Consider the following 20984-nt stretch of genomic DNA (forward strand, 5'->3'; position numbering starts at 1 on the left):
GGTGGACTTCTCAGCCATGCACCTGCTTTGGGTCATCCAGGATCTTGTAACTCCTCACCCACACTCCTGAAAGTAACCCCAATAAATTCACTAGGTTACTGGGTTAGGCTTGGGTGAGACTGTGCCTTTGGTCTGTGTAGATATCCTATCTTAGGTGGGCAGGAAGTTATGTAACAAAACGCATGAAAAGACCAGACGCATTTGTGGTGTTATATTTAACCCCTTGGATTGAACCTTCAGACCAGGCCAAGACTCTCAAGTGTTCCGAGATTTGAAAAATGTAAAAGCTTTCACCCAGTGGAAGAGTCATGGGCCCTGTATTAGCTGCATCATTCAGACAGATGCACCACCAGACTAAGCAATGCTCTAGCTTGAGGTTTGAGGTTGGGGCAATTGAAGGTGAATGGCTAATGCCAGTTAGTAAAATGGTCCTCATATCAAAAGGGAGGGACAGGAGTCATGTTAATGAGTGTTTTAATTTAATGCAGGCACACTAGGAAAAACTGATGTGGACTATACATGATTGCAATCATTTCACTTTAAAAAGAATTCCAATATGAGTTTCCATATCAAACAAATTAGAGCCTCCCAATGTGTTGGCTGTTATCATTACCTCTTTTCACTACTCAATAACTATTGGTGGGTTTTTGTTTTTGTTTTTGTTTTTGTTTTTGTATGATGGGACTTTTCATTGCCTAGTTGTACAAGACCCAAAGATCTAAGGTGTTGGGCACAAACAATCATTGTCACTGAAGATCAAATTAGGACAAGGTTTCCAAGGTCACTGTCTCCTGCCAATGAAGATTAAAGACACAGACACTCCAGGAAGTGTACAAAGTGGAAGGAAGATTTATTAAGGAGAATTACGGAGAAGTGCAAAATGGAGGAGAAGTAAGAAATTAAGAAAAATTGCTAGAGGTTCCCAGAGTAGGATGGTTTTCAACACAGAATATACCACCAAACTTCCTTTTCTATGGTTCTTATAATGGGTAAGGCAGAGACTAGATAAAGGCTAAAGTAACTGGTGTGAGACTGGTTAGTTCTCTGGGTTACCATGGGGTAAGCCAATGGAGGATCCACATGCTCTATATGTATTCTCCTGGCCCAACAGGGAAGACAACCGTGCGCTGTGTATGAGCTGCCTACCCAGCTAGGGGAGGCTGATTTGGGCTGTGTTAGCTGCCATTCTTGACTGTCTGCTGGCTGAGAGCCGTGGCTGGTGTTGCCACTGTCAACCTGGTCAGTCAGTGTCTTGCTGTCAATGAGACCATGTTTCCCGTGTTCTCACACTTACTTTACTATGGCACAGTGAACCCTATCCCGACCACCAACACGCCAATGCAGTTTTAGTTTTCTCATATCTAGCTTCTTGTCTGTGAAGTGCTCTGGAGTGACCCCACACACACACACTAGGTGGAAACGGCTTGTTAGAAGCTATTCTTACAATATAGCCTGCTCCGATTACCTACACCAGAAGCAAGAGTAGATGAGAGGCCATCGATAGTGTCTTATATTGGTTCTTCCTGGACTCTGGGAGGCGGAGAGGAAACAGATGGGTAGGCAGCCCGCTGACACTGGCCCAGAGCCCTCCTCTTGTCTATCTTGGTTTTCTCAGACCCAACTACAGGCCCTCTTTCTCATCTGCTTCAGTATTCCAGATTTTGTTATCTTAACCTTTAATCTCCCTTTATCCCTAAAGTCCATCCTTTACCATAGCATAGGTGAGTTGCTTGGAATTTTAACCAAAGGTCCTTTTCCCTCACTTTACTGACTACTGAGAGCTAGCTCCTGTGTGGCTACTGTCCCCTAGATTCTGACCTACCTGCTTTTTTAGCATGTAACAACTCATATAATTGCCACAACCACCCATGGAAAAAGTCTAAAAGTACCAAATATTGGTGACTATGTGGAGCAAGTGGAACCTACATGGTGGGAATGTAAAATCATTCATCTACTTTGGAAGATAATGTAGCAATTTCTTAAAAAGTTAAACATGCATCTACCATATGATCTAGTCCTTACACTTTAGTTATTCACACAATAGCAAAGGAAATGTATGTACATACATATTTTCTTGCACAAATATATTCATGGTTGTGGTGATATTGTGTTCCCCAATATATATGTGCACCCTAATAAACTTATCTGAGGTCAGAGAACAGGACAGCCGCTAGATAGAGGACAGAAAATGGTGGTGGCACACACGCCTTTAATCCTAGCATTCTGGAGGCACATGGGGCGTTTACCCACCCCCCCCCCCACAGTTCCCCAGAGTTTTCTTGAGTGTGAGCAGCAGGATATATTAGATAGAAGGATTTATTGTGGAAAATATCGTGGAGATAAACAGATAGAAAACAAAGGACCTAGAACCTTTTCCAACGGCCCCGACTGTCTCTGCCCCAGGGTTTTTATAGAGACGCCAAGGGGTGGAGCAAAAGACCTCCTCCCCTAGCACAGCCAAGTGCAGACCATCTCAGTCACCTGCACTCAGGCCCGTGGTTCTGATCATCCTCTATGTGGATCTGCTGGGTAAAGCCACAAGGAACCCGAGAACGGGCTCCCACAGAGGCAGAGATCCATTCAGATCTCTGTCAGTTCAAAGCCACACTAGAAACTGCCAGGCATGGTGACACATGCCTTTAATCCCAGGAAGTGATGGCAGGAAACAGAAAGGTATATAAGGTATAAAAATCAGGTACTAGAGCCTGGTTAAGCTTTTAGGCTTTTAGCAGCAATTCAGCTGAGATTCATTTTGGATGAGGACTCAGAGGCATCCAGTCTGAGGAAACAGGATCAGCTGAGAAATTGGCGAGGTGAGGTAGCTGTGGCTGGTTCTGTTTCTCTGATCTTCCAGCATTCACCCCAATACCTGGCTCCAGGTTTGATTTTATTAATAAGACCTTCTAACAATTTGTGCTACACATAGTAGCTCTCTTGAAAACAGGTTAAAACTAGACATGCTCTAATTGTCCATTAACTGGTGACTAGAAAAGAAACTGCTGTTTATCCACGCAATGATTACACTGCATGAGAGAAAGCAAACAGAAAAAAAAGAGTACCTACTGTGACTGTACTTACATACCACTTAAGAAGATGGAGATGGATGCACACTAACAAAAATATAACTTATTTTTTGTTGCTTAGGTGTGGGGCAGGAAGGAAGAAACTATAAAGGGGCACCAGGATACCTGAGGGTGATGCACATGTTTATTTGTGGCTTCACACATATGTCAAAACATGCCAAAGTATGCACTTTAAATATGTTCCATATGTCAATCACACCTCAATAATGCTGTTTTTAAAAATCCTATATTTGGTCATCAGATTCAGGGGTGGAAAGAGAGACAGAAATCTGTTTAAAGTCTTCAAAGGCATTTGGGGATGATATTAAGTATGCAAGGAATCCATACCTGCCTCCCCCCAGCTGGCCTTCCCACACTTTAATGATACATCTTGCTGCTCTTCTCCACACACCATCTCTGTCGGTTTTTAAGAAAAGAATGAACTCCTCTTTATATCTTGGAGAGATTGTGAATTAAATATATGGCCAACATTTACAAACATTTTAAAGGGGTGTTCTTCTAGCGAGATAATATCACATGAACTTTTTCGACACAATAATTTGTCTAATCTCTCATGGTATCAGTAATTCTCATTTGTAAGATGCAATAAGAAACTACAAAAGCCAGAAATTAAGAACTGGCTTTGTAAGGATTACTAGTTATTCTTTGAACAGAGCTCTCTTTTTCTCCCTCTGCTTAGAGAAACATTTGTTTCTTCTCTCCCTCATCTACACTCAAGCTTTTTTCCTAGTCTGCATGCCTCCATCTAGAGTGATTTATGAGGAAAGTCCTCACTTAGCCTTGCATAAGCATTATATCGTTATGCTCAGCCTGTGAAAACTCCCATGTAATGGACCGGCATTCAGCTCTTCAAATCTGCCATCCTGTATTTTGGAGTCTGGACCCCTTTACAGTCTTTATTCAAAGACTGAATTGCATACTCTCGACATCATCTCCAGTTCTACTTGAGAGTGGAGGTAGTTTTTCTGAAGGATACTTTCCAGGCACAGGGCCACACAGGGCTTTAACTCTTGGAGGATTGAAAGGATACTAACGAAAATTCATAGTTGGTAAATCCACAAACTCTAGAATGAAACATCTCTAATTTGAGCTTCTGTCTCTGTCATTTCCTGTGTGGAAACTTATCTCTAATTTTTGAGCACTAAAATGGGACTTAAGCTAATTTTTTTGGGTTTGTTTGTTTTTCGGGACAGGGTTTCTCTGTGCAGCTTTGTGTCTTTCCTGGAACTCACTCTGTAGCCCAGGCTGGCCTGGAACTCACAGAGATCCTCCTGCCTCAGCCTCCCGAGTGCTGAGATTAACGGCGTGCACCACCAATGCCCAGCCTTAAACTATTTTTTTTTAATAGTATTCTCTTCCATTGTAAAATACAGCATTGTGTCTAGGTGGTGGCGCTGCATGCCTTTAAACCCACACTCGGGAGGCAGAGACAGGTGGATCTCTTAAGTTCCAAGTCAGTCTGGTCTACAGCGTGAGTTCTAGGACAGCCAGAACTACACAAAGAAACCCTGTTGGGGGGCGGTGGGGGTGGAGGGTGGTTCAAGGGGCTCACAGAGTCTGCACCAACAGCCAGGGAGCCTTCATGGAACCCCTATGCCCTCTACATATGTGTGACGGTTGTGTAGCTTGGTCTATTTGTGAGACTCCTAGCAGCGGGAGCAGAGGCTGTCCCTAACACTTTGGCAGGCTTTTGGGAAACCTATTCCTCACACTGGGTTGCTTTGTCCAGGCTTAATATAAGGGGAGGAGCTCAATCCTACCTCAGCTTGATATGCCATGCTTTGTTGATACCCATAAGAGGCCTACCCCTTTATGAACAGAAACAGAGGAGTGGATGGGAAGAGGGGGGAAGCGGGATGGGATGAGAGGAGGGAGGGGAAACTGCGGTCGGGATGTAAATTAATGAATAAATATAATGAATTTTTTAAAAAATAAACCCTGTCTCCAAAACAAAACAGAAACAGCATTGTGGCTAATCTTAAACAGTATTTAAGATACCAATTCAACTTCTTTTCATATATATATTTAAATCAATATCTCACAGAGTCATAATGTACTGAGGGAAAAAAAAAAAAAGAAGAGGCTCGCTTTGTGAGTTAGGGATTCCAAAGACCTAAATTCAAAACTAGTCCAAAAAATGGTCAAAAGGCCAAGCAAGCAAGCCGCTCCAGCCCAGACAGCAGCAGCCCAGCCCATGCCCGGCTGCCCCACCCACCCTGTCACTCTGGGCCCCGCCCCTCCCCGCGAGGACCCGCCCTCCTACACCTGACCCGGGCTCCGATTGGGCAAGTCTGAAGGCTGTACACACCCACCCACCCACACACACACACCCGACACGCGCACGCTGGGCGGGGCCTTCGCGCCTGCGCAGCAGCGCGGCCGGCGGCTGGGCTGGGCTGGCCTGGCCTGGCCGGGCCGTGGTGCGTGGGGCTGGGGGGGGGAGGGGGCGGCCGGCGGAATCCTGCTCCGTAACAAGCGACGCGCCGCGCCCCGCGGTCCCGGCTGCGTGGGGCCGCTCGGGTGGGGCTGGGCGCTGCGGCTGCGGTGGCTGCGGCCGCGGCGGGCGCGATGGAGGCCGTGCCGGAGCCCCGCACGCTCGCCGGGGGCGGCCGAGGCAGCCGGAGGGGCTGGTAGATGCGGCGGCCGCGGCGGCGGCGGCCCGGGCTCTCCATGAGCGAGCGGCGGCGGCGGCGACGGGTGCGGCGGCACCGGCGGTCTTCGGTCCCGCGGGAGGTAGGCGCGGAGGGCGAGCGGCTCGCGGGGCCTCCCGGAGGCCTGGAGGCGGCGGCGGGAGGGTGGGCGTGGCCGCCGGGCGTGGACTCCCCACCCTCCTCCCCACCCTCCACCCCTGGGAGGATGGCGAGTCCCGCGACCCTCGGTTGTGCGGGGTTCGGTTCCCGCGACAGGTGGTCGAGTCCTCCGGGGAACACCCCGTGACCCCTGGGCATGACAGCGCGGGTGGAGAAATTGAGGTGGGGGAGTTTCCAACTGAAGGAGCTGGGATGGAGGCAGGTAAGAGCCAGCGAGTACATCCTCCAGGGACGGCGTGCTGGAAACTCTGGGCTATTTCAGTAAAGCTCTTTGCAACCATTGCTCCCCCCACCCCACCTCCTTTTTTTTTTTTTTTTTCAAGTTTTACTGCAATTTACATTTGCACAACTGACTGATGTATTGCTGGGATTTTAAGTGTACTCGAGACCTTCCAGGGTTGCCTTTAAAGTTAGGTTCGTGCTCTATGTATCCATGTGGTCTAAGTGTTGCAGATTATAATCATTGCTTTTCATAGCTGTGGTTATTCTTCATTTGATCACATCCAAGAGGTAATTTGAACAGAAACACTAGGAATTAGTCTTCCTTTCCAGTATAATATTTAGGAATCCGAACTCAAGCTCCTAAACGTTGCTCCAAAATTCTTTAAAATTCAAGAGATAAAATGAAGATCATGAAAAGTTTTTCTCGTTTTAAAAATGCTTGAATGTCTTAGGATTTAAAAAAAACTCTAAATGAAACTAACTGGTCAATTTTTATTAAGAAATGTGTTTGTCTCCTTGGTTTCAGATTTGCCACACTCGGCTGATTCAGTAATTGATGAGAGCCAGCGGGTGTTAACAGACTAAATATAAACACCCGTATTTCAAACTAAATATAGTACCAAGTAATTTAGAATGCAATATCTTGTCTCAAGTGGAAAACAGTGTACATGTTTAATGTACAACAGAATTTGCTAGTACCACAGAATGGTTTTGAACTTAATTTTGAACATAAAACTCAGGTTTATAGTTGTGTTTGTGTTGTTTAAGAGGATGTGATATTTAATAAGAAAAGGTGGTCAAAATAAGACACTGGCGCACACCTTTAATCTCAGCACTCTGGAGACACAGGCAGGTGGATCTCTGAGTTCAAGGCCAGCCTGGTCTACAGAGTGAGTTCCAGGACAGCCAGAGCTACACAGAGAGACCGAGTTCAGCTATTTCTTTCCCTGTTTCTATTGCTCAGATACATCCCTTTTCTTAAAACTAAACTTTTCTGTAAAAGTAACATATTAGAAAGCAATATTGTAATTTATAATTATTTTTCCAAGTAAAGTGAAGCAACTTTTACAAAACAATTTCAGCAAGAACCATTTGGTTTTTTTTTAATTGCTTTATGTAACATACATAGAACACAACACCTTTATTGAGGTAGTGTCTGTGACTTTACAGTGTCTGGCTGTCCTCAAGGAAAGGAGAAGGAAAGGTGTGTCCGTTTAAAGGGGAGGGACACTTTATTCCCGGGACATGCAGAAGGGAGAATCAGGGTATTAAGTCCTGAGAGTCCCATCACATGGCCTCCGTAGTTAAAATGAAGACTGGCACAATTCTAGGATGCACATAAATATCCTGAAGTGAATAGAAATAGTAGCTGTGCTACTGTTTGAAGGGCTGTGCTCACTTCTCTTGTGTCTTCCAAAGTCAAATGCCAGATTAGCCTTCATGGAGAGCAACAGGTCATTAGGTGGTTGTTTTATAGCCTAGATACCCTCTGCAGTACAGTTAATATAAAGCCCAAGAGATGGCTCTTTTGTGCTTGAAAATATCCGGGGGTGTCATTTCAGTAGATTATTAAGTGGAACTGCCTGCATTAACAAGAAACTCAAGTACAACTTGTACCTGGGAAGGTAGAAAGCGGCTTACATTAAGAATAAAACCAATTAAATTTAATATGCATCTTTAGTTTTTATTAGCATGTTAATTTAACAAATCTCTATGACATTTTCGTAAGTTTAAATCTTTTAATAGTTTTATTTTCATTTAGAATTTATTACAAGGTTTTCTTATATCACAGATGGAGACTAATATAATTAATACACAGGCCCATCAGATGGTCATTCTACACCTTAAAAAGAGGGATTTGGCTTGTTGTTGTTTTTTGAAGATTGATCTAATTTTATGTGTTAAAGTGTTTTACCTCTGTGTGTGTGTGTGTGTGTGTGTGTGTGTGTGTGTGTGTGTGTGTGTATACAGTATTCACAGAGGCCAGAAGAGGGCACTGGACTGCCTGGAACTGCAGTACAGGCAGTTATAAGCCTCCGTGTAGGTGCTGAGAACCAAACCTATGCCGTCTGCAAGAGCAGCAAGTGCTCTTAACCACTAAGCCATCTCTCCAGCCCCCATATCTATTAAAAACTAATAAAAAGCCTAGGTATCAAAGCTCTTCCTTTTTTTTGTTTTTGGTTTTGGTTTTGGTTTTTTTGAGACAGGATTTCTCTGTGTAGCTTTGGCGCCTTTCCTGAAACTCACTCTGTAGACCAGGCTGGCCTGGAACTCACAGAGATCCGCCTGCCTCTGCCTCCCAAGTGCTGGGATTAAAGATGTGAGCCACCACCACCTGGCTTCAAAGCTCTTTTCTTAAAAAAAATTTAAAAGAGATATTTGTTATTTGTATGTGTGCATGCACACTCAAGAAAGGCCACGCATAGCACAGCATGTGTGTGGAGATCAGAGGGCAACTTTGTGAAGTTAATTCTCTCCTTCCACCCTTCTGTGGATTCCTGGGATTAAACTCAGTTTTTCAGGCTTGAATGGTACCATCTTGCTGTCCTAGGTTTTGACTTCTTCAACGATCTTTACAGAGACCAAGACCACGCATATTGCCTGAGCCATGCAAATCATTAAATTAGCTGGGCAGTGGTGGTGCACGCTTTTAATCCCAGCACTTGGGAGGCAGAGCGTTCGAGGCCAGCCTGGTCTACAAAGCAAGATCAAAGTTCCTGGAATTAAGGGGCTGGAGAGATGGCTCAGTGGTTAAGAGCACTGGCTGATTTTACAGAGGACCTGGATTCAATTCCCAGCACACACATGGTGGCTCATAACTGTCTGAAAGTCCAGTTCCAAGAGATCTGGCACTCTCACACAGACATGCATGCAGGCAAAACATCAATGCACATGAAATAAAAATAAATTTTTTTAAAAAAATCATTAAATTATTGTTGTTATTTTCATATTGGGAGGCCACCTAACAATCTAATTTGACTCTATAAGTAGATTTATCTCCTTCCATTACATGTTTTATTTTGCACTTGTGAAATGCAGGATGAAGACACTGTTTGAAGAGATCAAAGCATCAATTAAAAATAACTATAACCAAGACCGATCATTTTGGAGGCCTGTTCTTCCTTGGGGAGGAGTTTTTACTATCAAAGCTGGCCGCAAAGCAGTATCCTGTACACCCCTCTATGTTGAAATCAGACTGAAAAATACCTGCACCATAGATGGATTCTTGATGTTACTGTATGTCATTCTTAATGAAAATGAAAATTTCCCCAGGGAACTCTCTCTCCACTTTGGCAGGGAGTTTGTAGACTGTTTTCTTTATTTAATGGACACCTACAGTTTTACAACTGTGAAGCTGCTTTGGATTTGGGACAAGATGGAAAAACAGCAATACAAATCTGAAGTTCATAAAGCTTCATTAGTAATCGATTTGTTTGGGAACGAGCATGACAATTTTACAAAAAATCTTGAAAATCTCATGTCTACCATTCAAGAGAGTTACTGTTCTAACTGGCGCTGCCCGACCCGCGTGCAGGAAGATCAGCAGCGCACAATTAGTATAAAGTAAGTCGCTCTCAACTCTTGTCCTGTCACGTTATTTGTTAATGAGCTTTGCTTAATTACATGTGTCTATCTGCAAAACCACCCGAAAGCTTCTTAGTAGCAAAGAAAGAAATTATCCAATATGCAAAGGGAATTGTTCCTGGTCCAAGTTTACTAAGTTCTCTGTGCCAAAGATTGAACCTCTTAAATGTTAAATTTTTAATGTTTTGGGGTGTTTCATCTTTTGAATGGTCCTCTGTCAGGAAGACTAGTTCTACATAAACAAGAGAACTAAAAATACCCTTTCATGGAAAGGCCAAGAATATTTATAGACAGAAACTCCAAATTCGGCTTCTCGTCTCTGGAGAGGATGTGACTGAGGAGACAGTGCTGGGGGCAGCTAAGTGGTGTTTGGCTTTCAGAGAGAACACAGACCTCCAAGATGCTGGGGACGGCCGAGCTGGGAAGACCTGGTGGAGTGATGGCAGACATTGAAGTCTCAGGGGACCGGTAGGGAAAAGGACTGGTGCCACAAGCGAATCCAGACATTTCCAGGGGTGAATTGGGCCATAGTCAGGAAAAATAGCTTAATAGATTGGAAATGTACATTGTATATATTCACATGTCATCTATTTTCCTGTATTGCTGGTAAGATGGGATTGATTTGAAACCCACCAGGGGAAGTTTTTTTCTGTCATAATGAACTGAAGTGCTTTATAAATTCAGTTTATTTAAATTAGCATCTTGTCAATCTGTGAATAGTTATATAACTGTAATTCTGTGTTAATACTGTTTTGTATTTCTCTCACTTAAAATGCCTTTCATTATACTGTAGAACTTTTTTAAGCTTATATTTTATAATCTTGTATTTAAAGCAGACTCTGAAGTTTGCAGAGCAAGCATTTCTAACAGATGAGGCAACGAAAACAAGTCACAATTGTTAGTGGGTTTACTCTGCTAATCAGCTGCTGTCTGCATTCTGCTTCCAACTTTCTACTCATCAGAACTCAACTGTTAAGGCACATTTTTTTAAAGTGAAAGTAGCAACAACTGTATGCATCAGGATCAGCTTACAGGAAACTTTATCCATGCAATATTTATAGAGTTCAGCTGCTTCTGTAGTATCTGCCTAAAACACAAGGCTGATCATGTATGCTCTTGTATGACTGTAATACCAACATGCAGGGAGTTGAGTCAAACGGATCACTGAAGCTAGCCTTGGCTACGGAGTGAATTTCAGGCCAGCCTGGGCTAAAGGTGTGAGATCCTGTCTTAAAACAGCCAAAAACCCAAAGATATCAGAGGTTGTGTGTGTCATATTATTTGTTATGCTCATAATGCTTTAGCCTCTAAAATTTATCATTCTAATAATGTCCTAAATTGTTAAATCCCTTCTTACTCGGATTTTGCTATTATTATAGTCCTCCCCAAGAAATTCCACATGGAAACTTGATACGACTGGCTGTGGATGAGTTATTCTGTTCCAAGATTGAACTTTGTGAAGAGCGTGGGTGAGTACATGATAGACATTTGAAAATATTTCTGTTGCGTTACAAAGAAATGTAGACTAGTAAGCTCTCTGAAGTTAATACACTTCTAAAACAACAATGCATAAATATTTATGTAGCCTAACAGTTTTTCAGTGTTCCTAGTCTAGTTTAGTATGTCATCATATGTTATGTTTTGTTACCAGATGTAAATATACAATATGGTACTATTGCTCATTGACAATACAAAGCAAACACCTTTTCTCTCTTTCCTCATTGCTGAGTAGGTACAATAAAACCTTGGTTAACCGGAACCCAGCTAATCAGGACCCTCAATTAAATGGACTTTTTTCTGCATTCCTCATTTAGGAAAAAGGTAAATGAAAACCAAAAAATTTAATACAGTTTAAAAAAAGTCAAAAGGGCATAAATATTTATCCCAATCATTTAGCAATTTCTATGTCTACATTATTTTGTGTATTAGAAGTTAATATTTAGAAGAATGGTCTTATAAAACAAAAAAAAATAAAAATAATGAAAGATAAAAGATACATACATTAATTATTTTTAAGACCAAAAAAAAAGGAACCTACATACTTTAGCAACAAGTACTGAAGCAAATGATTTTCTGGTTAACTTAATGTAGTTAATAATGTTTGTCAACCAGAAGACTGTGCCCTGAGCATTCCGGTTAATCGAGTTTTTACTGTAAAGTTGTATTTTGATCTGTATGCTTAATACTTACTAATACTAAAAAGAAGAGAATTTGCTTCATGTTAATAGAAGATCCTAAACCTAAAAAGGAGGCATTTTCTCCCTCAGTCATTGAAACCACCTTGAAGAAAAAACTGGATGTATAAGTAAAAGCTATTACAATGGTTCAACAGGTTCATGCTTTTATAACTCTTAATATAAACAGTCGACTTTTCTAGGAGTTCTTAAAGCATCACTTCTAGTATAGAGGATAGACCCTATATAGACCTCCGGGACTAGGAAAATAAGGTAATAAAACAGTCATACCATTACCCATTGTAATAAAGTAACTGGCTTACTAGAAAATTAAATACAGCTCAGAAGTATTGAAAAGCCATTTGTCCCATGTATGATAATGTTCATGCCCAATTTTCATTTTAGGTGTGGTGGCTTAAGAGAATTTTCCCAACGAGTTTTCTGCCATGGGGCACCCCCTTTTGTTGTGTTGAATATGCAGCATTGGAAACCTGAAGATCTGGCATATGTACCCTATTACTTGGATTTATCTGATCACAAGTAGGTAGTTTTTGTTGTTTGTTTTATGAAACTAGAAAAAAAAAAAAACTAGTCCACCATGATTTTGACTAGCCATTAAGAAGATATTGTTAGCTGAACATGGTGGTGCATGCCTTTAACCGCAGTAGTCTGAACTCAAAGACAGGAGGAGCCTGGTGAGTTTGAGGCTAACCTGTTGTAAGCAGGAAGTTCTGGACCAGTCAGAGCTACACAGTGAGACCCTGATTCAGGGTAAAAAAAAAGATGATATGTTAAAATAAATCAAGGCTTTCTAGATTTCTGGATTCTGACTGTGATCAGAGTCTACTATGAGGAAGGCAGTTAAGTAGCAACATGCATAATGAGCAGAGACTTGATTGTAGAACAGGACTGCTTTCAAACCTAGTCCTGCCTTTTACAGGATCTGTAACATTTATCAGTTGCCTTACTGATAAAGCAGAAATGGTAGTATATATCTGTAAAAGTAAATAAATTTTTTAAAAAATAACTGTTTATCATAAAAAATGAAATCTTATTTTTTATGTGTTTTATATATTAAATTATATATATATATATATTTATAATTTGCAGGTATTTACTGGAAGGTGCCACTTTATTTAACAAAGAGGAACATCATTATTCTGCAGCTTTCCAGATAGATGGACATTGGATGCACTATGATGGCCTCAGAAATGTGAATTTAATTTTGTTAAATAAACCCCCAGAGTTTCTCCTCTTGTCATCATTGGTTTATATTCGAGCAGCAGAGAAATAAATATAGACTGATGCTGAATTCAATTGTTCTCCCGCTTGCCCGTGCCCCCTAGAGGAAGGGCTCTTGTTTTGTATATACTTGGTATCCAAGGAAATGGTTCAACTATACTAGTTTCAGAGATGTATTTGTCAGTGTTTTGCCCCAGGTAAATGTTTTATATGGAAGATCTATGCAAAAATGTATTTTTTAAGTATTTTCTGGGTTATTTTTATACAAGCATATGTTATGTTCAAATAAAATATATCTTATGGCCTTTGTAATTTTTATTTATATATACCTCAACAGTTTTTACATTTCTATCCTTAAATCCAAGAAAATACTTTGTCATTTTAATTCTAAAATTTTCTTTTTAGCTATATGAGTAAATCCTAGGGTAAAAGTCAGTGTTTTGGTTATCTGACTGTGTTTCTTTGCCTTACCTCCAAAGTGCACTATTGGATGTAGTAGGATTTGAATGTACGGCTTATGGATAGCTTATTTTACCCATTGCTTACTTTGTTTTACCCTTTGCTCATTTCTTGGTGGTAATTTAAAAAATGTATTGGAATTTTTTGTAGATTAAACCATTTCGTTGTAGTAGTAAGTTACTGTAACTATTTGCTGAAATGTACACCATCCAGTGCATTTCCAGCCTCTGACTTCAGTTAGTGTAAACATTACAAACACATTATATAACAATCCTAAATATCTTACCATTAAATGGAATGAAAATTCTCTAAGTTATTTTGCAGACAAGGCAACTGTCAAAAATACTAGGCAGCTGGATATTTATTAGTGTTGGACTAACAATAGAAATGTGTTTATATATTTAAGAGGAAAATGGGGTACCTAGTAATATTTATTCTAATTCAGATTTTTTTTTTTTTTTTTGAGCTGAGGATCAAACCCAGGGCCTTGAGCTTGCTAGGCAAGTGCTCTACCACTGAGCTAAATCCCCAACCCCTCTAATTCAGATTTTTTTTTTTTTTAATTTATTTATTTTTTTTTTTTGGTTTTTCGAGACAGGGTTTCTTTGTGTAGCTTTGTGCCTTTCCTGGAACTCACTTGGTAGCCCAGGCCGGCCTCGAACTCACAGAGATCCGCCTGGCTCTGCCTCCCGAGTGCTGGGATTAAAGGCGTGCGCCACCAACGCCCGGCTCAGATTTTTTAAAAATTGTAACATGTGGCTCCCTTGAAACTGCTCATTGACATCAGGAGGCTTGGGTCTATAATGCCACGGATGTGAAGTCAGCATTTGATGGTTAACAGAATACATGTTTTGTTATAAATAAAGTCACTCATCTTTCTGCAATTTAAAAGGAGAATATTCTCAAGGGAGAATACTTGATGAATGATCATTAATTTTAGTGTTTACATTACAATAAAATAACATCATTTTGTATTGGGGTTTGAGATTGAGTGCAGTCTATCTGAAGACTTTACATGACCGCAGAGTTCACTGCCAAATACCAAACTGCTAAGGTTTCATTATAAATCTTACATTGCTATGGTGCCGTGTTGAGAAAATTTGCTGTAAGGATGGGTAAATGTGGGTGAAATCTTGCTAACCCTGTCTCACTTTGAGTAAATATTATGAAAATTATTTTTAATACAAGAATAAGAATGGCATTTAAAAAAAAAATCACCCAGGGTTTATTTAAATAGTTCCCCAAGTATGGTAGTGGGATTTGATTGACAGCAAGCTTTTCTACTAACAATGTATTGCATGAATCAAACTATACAGCATACAGATACTAACAGCTACATACATAAATGGTACGGTTACATTATTAATGACTTAAGTTGTTCTTAATGCAGATTCTTCAGGGAATTGCACTTTATTGGGATATTAGTTTATTGTTCAATAACTTACCTACCTCACAGGGTTGTTGTGAGGGTTAAGATGTTAAAATTTTTATTACCTTCAACATGCTAATAAAACATATTTCTACCTCTTTTGTGTATAGGCAGTCTCCCAGATTCTCTTATGAATGTTTTTTAGAATTTTTAAAAAATTATCTAGGTATTATTATATCATAAAAGAAAATTAGTAGTAGCTTATATCATTAATGTGTGGTGAGATTTAAATATGGCTTCTGGGACCTGAGTGGTTAGGTTGAAGAACAGGTCACTGGCTTTTAGAAAAGAAGTTACCCACAATTGGCAAACAGTGGATAAAGTCAAATGAAATCAACCAGAGTGTCTATAGAATGTGATGGTAGCAAAGGAGGATTTTCTTTTGAAATCAAACACCCTTTGTGAAATCAATCTGAAGAAAGGGGGGGTCTTTAATCAAAATGCCACAAACTACCACTTAAAATGGAAGAAGTAATTTTATTGGTTTGACTACACTTGGGAGTGGGTTAGAGTGAGTGGTATCACCTTCCAACTTGTGCCAATCTTAGATTTACTTTTTTTGTTGTTTGGGGGGGGGGGGGGCAGTTTCAAGACAGGGTTTCTCTTTGTGGCTTTGGAGCCTGTCCTGGATCTCGCTCTGTAGACCAGGCTGGCCTCAAACACAGAGATCTGCCTGCCTCTGCCTCCCAAGTCCTGGGATTAAAGGCATGGCCACTACCACCCAGCCTAGATTTACTTATTAAAAATGATTTTTATGCATGTATGTTTCTATGTAGTGTGTGTACATACGTGTGTGTTAGCTTGTGTGTGGTAAGAAAATTGTGTGTGTGCACTCATGATAATTTGTGTGCAGCACAAAAGGTGTGTACGCATGTGTGTTTGTACATGTGTGTTTATATATGTGCACATGTTAGCTTGTGTGCAGTACAGAAAAGGTAGAAACTTGTTTGTACACCTGGCTGCAGCTTTATTATTTGACTTGGAATTTTTGTCTCATTTTAAATAATGTATAAAGCAGTGAATATAAAGTATATAAAGAGGAAAAAGATAATTTCCCTGCTTAGTGATAATTATTTTACGTGGTAAAAGCCTTTCTAAAAGACTACATGGTGAGCTGTATAGAACTGAAGAGAGCACAGCAAGGGAGCTAGGGCCTTGTAGGAATCTGGTAGAGGCTGGCACAGTGCTCTCAGTTATCCAGGCTGAGAGAACTCTAAGAGGATAGAGAACACTAGAATGTAGCAGAAGCTAGGCATGCAGGTCAGTGGCAGATCATAGTCTTGGCATGTAAATGGCCCCCGGTGGCTCTCAACCAGAACTGCCTATGAGAATGTCAGGTGACTGTTAGCTGTGTTCATTAAAAAAAATTATTACTGAGGTATGTGTGTTCTTGTGTGTGCAAGCTTCATCTCCTACTAAAGCTGGAGTTATAAGTGGTTATGACCCACTGGATGTGGGTGCTGGAAACCAAATTTAGGCCCTCTGCAAGAACAGTAAGCACTCTTAACCACTGAGCCATCCCTCTGGCCCCTCAACTGCATTCTTGGTGAGAGCAACTCACAGCTGAAGTTGGAGCTCACTTAATGTAACCTGAATTACTTAAATTATACATGAAATAAAACATTTTTATTTGAAGGGTAGCACATTAAAATATTGATACTGAGATGTCTTGGTTAAGTGACTGCTCCCTAAAATTCTGCTTTTTAAATTAAAAGGTATGCACAGAGAACTTTCACATGACTCAAAAGCCATTGTAAAATCTGTCATCTTCATCATGTGCAAGTCATGAAGGAAGATGTAAAAGTGCTATGGAATAATCCTTCTGTACATTGCGACAATGTGTTGCTCTCATTGTTAATAAAAAGCTGATTGCCCAATAGCTGGGCAGGAGGAGATTGAGCAGGAGAGCCAGACTAGGAGGGCACTAGGAAGAAGGGCGGAGTGTGAGAAGTCGCCAGCAGATGCAAAGGAAGCAGAAGATGATCATGCCGTACTAAGAAAAGGTACCACCATGTGGCAGAGGGTATAAGAAATATGGTTTAATTTAGTTGTCAGAGCTAGTTAGTAACAAGCCTGAGCTATCGGCTGAGCATTTATAATTAATATTGAGTCTCCGTGTTGGTTATTTGGGAACTGGCAGGCAGGAAAGAAAAGTTTGCCTATGTAAAAGAGTAATATAAACCATATCCTGCAATCCTTTGTGAAAATGAAAAGAGATAGCTCAGATCCACTGCTCCACTTGCTCACTCAGAAGAAGAGAGAAGTATATGCTGCTCTAGCCAAATGTCACTGTATTTCTTGGGTTCTTTTGTAAAACTGGTAGATGGGTCTCTCATCTGGGGGCACTTATGAGTCAGGGTGATGCTTGTGTAAAAGATAATATGATAGATGTATTACAGGAGTCTAAAATAATGAGATGCCAAGAAAATTTTCTGGGGCCAAACTGGAATGAAAGGCCAGGAACAAAACCATGTACTGTGATGAGACTTCTACATCGGTCCAAGTGAGCTTTGATACCCAGGCTTTTTATTAGTTTTTAATAGAGATGGATCTTCCATGTTCCTATCACCCAGCTTCAACTATTAACCACATTTTGTTAATGTCGAGTCCAAAGGAAACTCCAATTCCCCGAAGTTCAAAAAGCAGTGCCATGTCCTGAAATGACAGTCTTGGCTCTATTCAAGCTGGACTATAGAAGGATTTCTGGCAGTTAGATAAAAGCTAGCTTCCTCTGCCCCACCCCCCAGCTACGCATTGTGTTATAACCCATTATTCTCTGCTATTCCCTCTCTCTTGCTATTCCTGCTATTCTCTCTCCTCTGCTTCCCTAGGCTGGCTATGTCCAGTCTGATTTGTTTTTTGTTGTTGTTGTTGTTTTGCTTTGTTTTTGTTTTTGTTTGTTTTGTTTTTATTTTTCTCTGCTCTTATAGTCAAACTTTTATTTGGGCTGCCAGCTCACAAATAACAACATGGAGGATTATTATTAGTAATGAAAACTTGTATTAGTTTAGGCTTATCCCACTAGCTCTTATAACTTAAATTAACCTGCTGTTATTAATTTACATTCTTCCTTGTGGCTTGGTTAACTCCACTCTGTACCATATGTCCGACCTCTTCAGTGCCTCCTTGGCATCTCTGTACTGCGATCCTGCTTCCTCTGCATCTGGCTTTCAACTCCACCTTTCTTCTTCCCAGAGTCCTTTCTGTCCCTGGACGTCCCACCCAACCTCTTCCCATTTAGCTATGGACCATTCAGCTCTTTAGTAAACCAATCAGAAGGTGCCTTGGCAAAGACACATCTTCACAGTGTGAACAAATACTCTGCAACAGCTCTGGACTCTTCAAGATGCCTCTAAATATTTTCTCTCTATTATTCATAGTAAAAACCTCCCAATTGAGCAGTTATTTTGGCAGTTTCTTTACTGCACTCCCTCTAATACAACTAATCCTTCATTTATTCACCACACCTTTACAAAAAAAAAAAAAAATCCCAGAGAGCATGTGTTGTGATAGATAAGCAAATGAGACTCTCTCTAGTTAATAAAGATATTTAAACATTTTATTGTATTGGTCAGATGAAACAATCACACTTTTAAAAATTAGTGCTTTTTGCAACATTTCATGCTCATTGACATTAATTCTTCACTAATTTTCTGGAAAAGGGTTACCACTAGCTGTTTTGAGTCAGGATCTAAGCAAGATCAATAGTTGCATGTTAAGTCTCTTATTTCTTTCTGGACTAAGGAGTCCTCCTTCCCTTCTTTCTCATGCGTTATCTTTGTTGAATAAACAAGTGATTGTGCAGTAGATTGCCCCAGTTCTTGGATTAGACTCGGTGCTTTTTTTTGTATTATTTAACATGTCTTGCTCAAATTTTCTATAAATTGAAATTTGGGTATACAGTTTTGGTTCTATTTAATTTTTTTAATTTTGCCAATTCATTCATTTTAGGAAGTCTATTTAGAAAGACAAGGCATCAGCTCACAAAGTACATATGCCTGGCAATCCCACTTCTAGTGGTGCCAAGCTTACCTGTGAAATTTTTCAGGCTCTCTTTCAAATCTTTAGCTTTAGCTTTAGTGTAGCTTTAGCAGCTCTTGGTGGTTGCTGCTGGAGTTGTGGATGATTTACCAATCCTGTCATTCCTTCAGTATTTACTTTCTGGGATTCTACAAAGGAAGTATTTCAAAGTATTGCAAAGCAATTATTTGATTACCCTGATACATTATGTAAATGAAAGACAGTAGAAAAGGATACTCTTTGCTTATTCCTTTTCACCTTAATGGATACACTAAACTTTTTATGTAACAATTTCTTTATTGATTCTTTGGGAATTTCATATCATGTACCCCAATTTTACTCATTGCCCAGTATCCCCATATCTGCCCTTGCAGCATCCCCTCCAAAATAAAATTTAAAAAAAAAATTAAAACCAAACCACACAACAAACAAAAAAACCTCTTTGTTCCTCTGTCTTTCCCTCCCTTTCCAACACCTCTTCATTCATCTTAGTGGCATTGGGAGCCACAGTGTGTCATATAGTAGACCCTTTTGTCCAATCAGATTTACTTAAAAGTGTTCATTGCAATGAGTCATTGGGTCTGGTTCAAGGCCTCTGGTTTCTGGTACACCATCATCACTGGACCCTCACCGAAACTCCTCTTTGATATCTCCATGGAGATCCTGTGGGTATTATTTCACCGGACCAGTCCCTTCACACACTCCAGCAGGTCATAGATGTGGCAGATGTTGGGATGGGCCAACCCAAGGCCCAGCTGTAGGACTGGGTGGTAGCTGAGCTAGTTAGTCCTGGCCCCTGGGGCTGCCACCTTCAGGTGAGGGGTGGAGCCAGCTCTCCTATGCCCATGCCAAGAGGGCCATGGTGAAGGGTGGGCCCATCTCTCCCAAGTGGAGGACGGTGGCTCTCCCATGAGGATTAGGGCCCGCTCTCTTTCTGCAGTGTCCAGTGAAGGGCAGTGCCATCTCAGCATGGCCCTCGGACTTCAACACTCATGATTCCTATGGCCCCCAGTGGTAACACAGGCCACAGACACCAACCCAGACTCCAGCTGCAGCAAGACCACAGAACTAGCATGGCCCTGGTGGAGGTTTAGCCCTCAGATACAAATAAGGCCACAGGTTGCAGCCCAGAACCTGGGCATTCACGTGGCCTTCAATGGTAACAGGAGCCATGGACATCAACACAGACCCTGGCTGCAGTAGAGCCACAGACCCAGACATGGCCTGCAGCTGCAGCTCTGGCCCAGACATCACCATGACACCAAGTAGCAGCACAAGCCACTCAGATCTGTATGGTCCTGACTGTTATAATTTAGGAATGGCAGAAGGCGGTCTCGGCGGGTAGGAGCCAAGAGGCCCCAGAAAGTCATGCCACATGACAAAACTCATGTGGAGGATTTATTGGGGGAGGGGAAGAAACACAGAGTGAGAGGAGAGAGAGAGAGAGAGAGAGAGAGAGAGAGAGAGAGAGAGAGAGAGAGAGAGAGAGAGAGGGAGGGCTGGGCCTGAGGAGAGAAGAAGAGAGAGAAGGTGGGTGGGCCCCGCCTTTTATGAGGGGACATAGCACATGTGCACAGAGACCAGGTAGCAATAGGTGTATTATGTTATCAGGACCCTGAGCAGGGCAAAGTACTGCCGACGTACTGGCATGCCAGAATGCTAACATTGGCTGCAGCAGTCCCTCAACATGGTCTCAGGTGGCTGATCAGACTCCAGGCAATCACACGGCCCTTGCCAACTCAGACCCTGGCTGCTCTGGGGCCATGGACCCAGACATGGCCCTCAGCAGCAGATCGGACCTGGATGACACCATAGTCCCTGTGTAGCAGCACAGGCCACTCACACCAGCATGGTTCCGGTGGCCATATAGCCCTTGGACACCAACAAGGCCCAGACCCTGAACTTCCGTGTGGCCTTTGGTGGCTACATGGGCCATGGACGTTTACACAGACCTGGACTG

At 41.5% G+C, this 20984-nt stretch overlaps 1 protein-coding gene across 2 annotated transcripts; it reads left to right on the plus strand.

Annotated features, from left to right (window-relative positions):
* The first annotated feature begins 5684 nt into the window (after positions 1-5684).
* Positions 5685-13186, plus strand: C14H14orf28 (chromosome 14 C14orf28 homolog). 2 transcript variants are annotated; one of them, XM_059279230.1, is made up of 5 exons: positions 5685-5816; positions 9155-9679; positions 11080-11169; positions 12280-12414; positions 12985-13186. In XM_059279230.1, the coding sequence occupies exons 2-5, from the start codon at positions 9156-9158 to the stop codon at positions 13166-13168; spliced, it is 933 nt and encodes a 310-aa protein (XP_059135213.1). In that variant the 5' UTR covers positions 5685-5816; position 9155; the 3' UTR covers positions 13169-13186. The 2 variants fall into 2 exon arrangements, with proteins under 2 accessions (XP_059135213.1, XP_059135214.1); XM_059279231.1 differs by lacking the exon at positions 5685-5816 and adding an exon at positions 5977-6095.
* Positions 13187-20984: the final 7798 nt, after the last annotated feature.

This window comes from Peromyscus eremicus, chromosome 14 (assembly GCF_949786415.1).
Source record: "Peromyscus eremicus chromosome 14, PerEre_H2_v1, whole genome shotgun sequence".
Taxonomy (NCBI): domain Eukaryota; kingdom Metazoa; phylum Chordata; class Mammalia; order Rodentia; family Cricetidae; genus Peromyscus; species Peromyscus eremicus.

What these genes read in the sequence shown, in the direction of transcription:
- C14H14orf28 (XM_059279230.1), top strand. Translation starts at nt 9,156, where the DNA reads ATGAAGACACTGTTTGAAGAGATCAAAGCATCAATTAAAAATAACTAT. An exon ending in CAGCGCACAATTAGTATAAA is followed by an intron (nt 9,680 to 11,079) that starts GTAAGTCGCTCT and finishes CTATTATTATAG; the next exon opens with TCCTCCCCAAGAAATTCCAC. An exon ending in TTGGATTTATCTGATCACAA is followed by an intron (nt 12,415 to 12,984) that starts GTAGGTAGTTTT and finishes TATAATTTGCAG; the next exon opens with GTATTTACTGGAAGGTGCCA.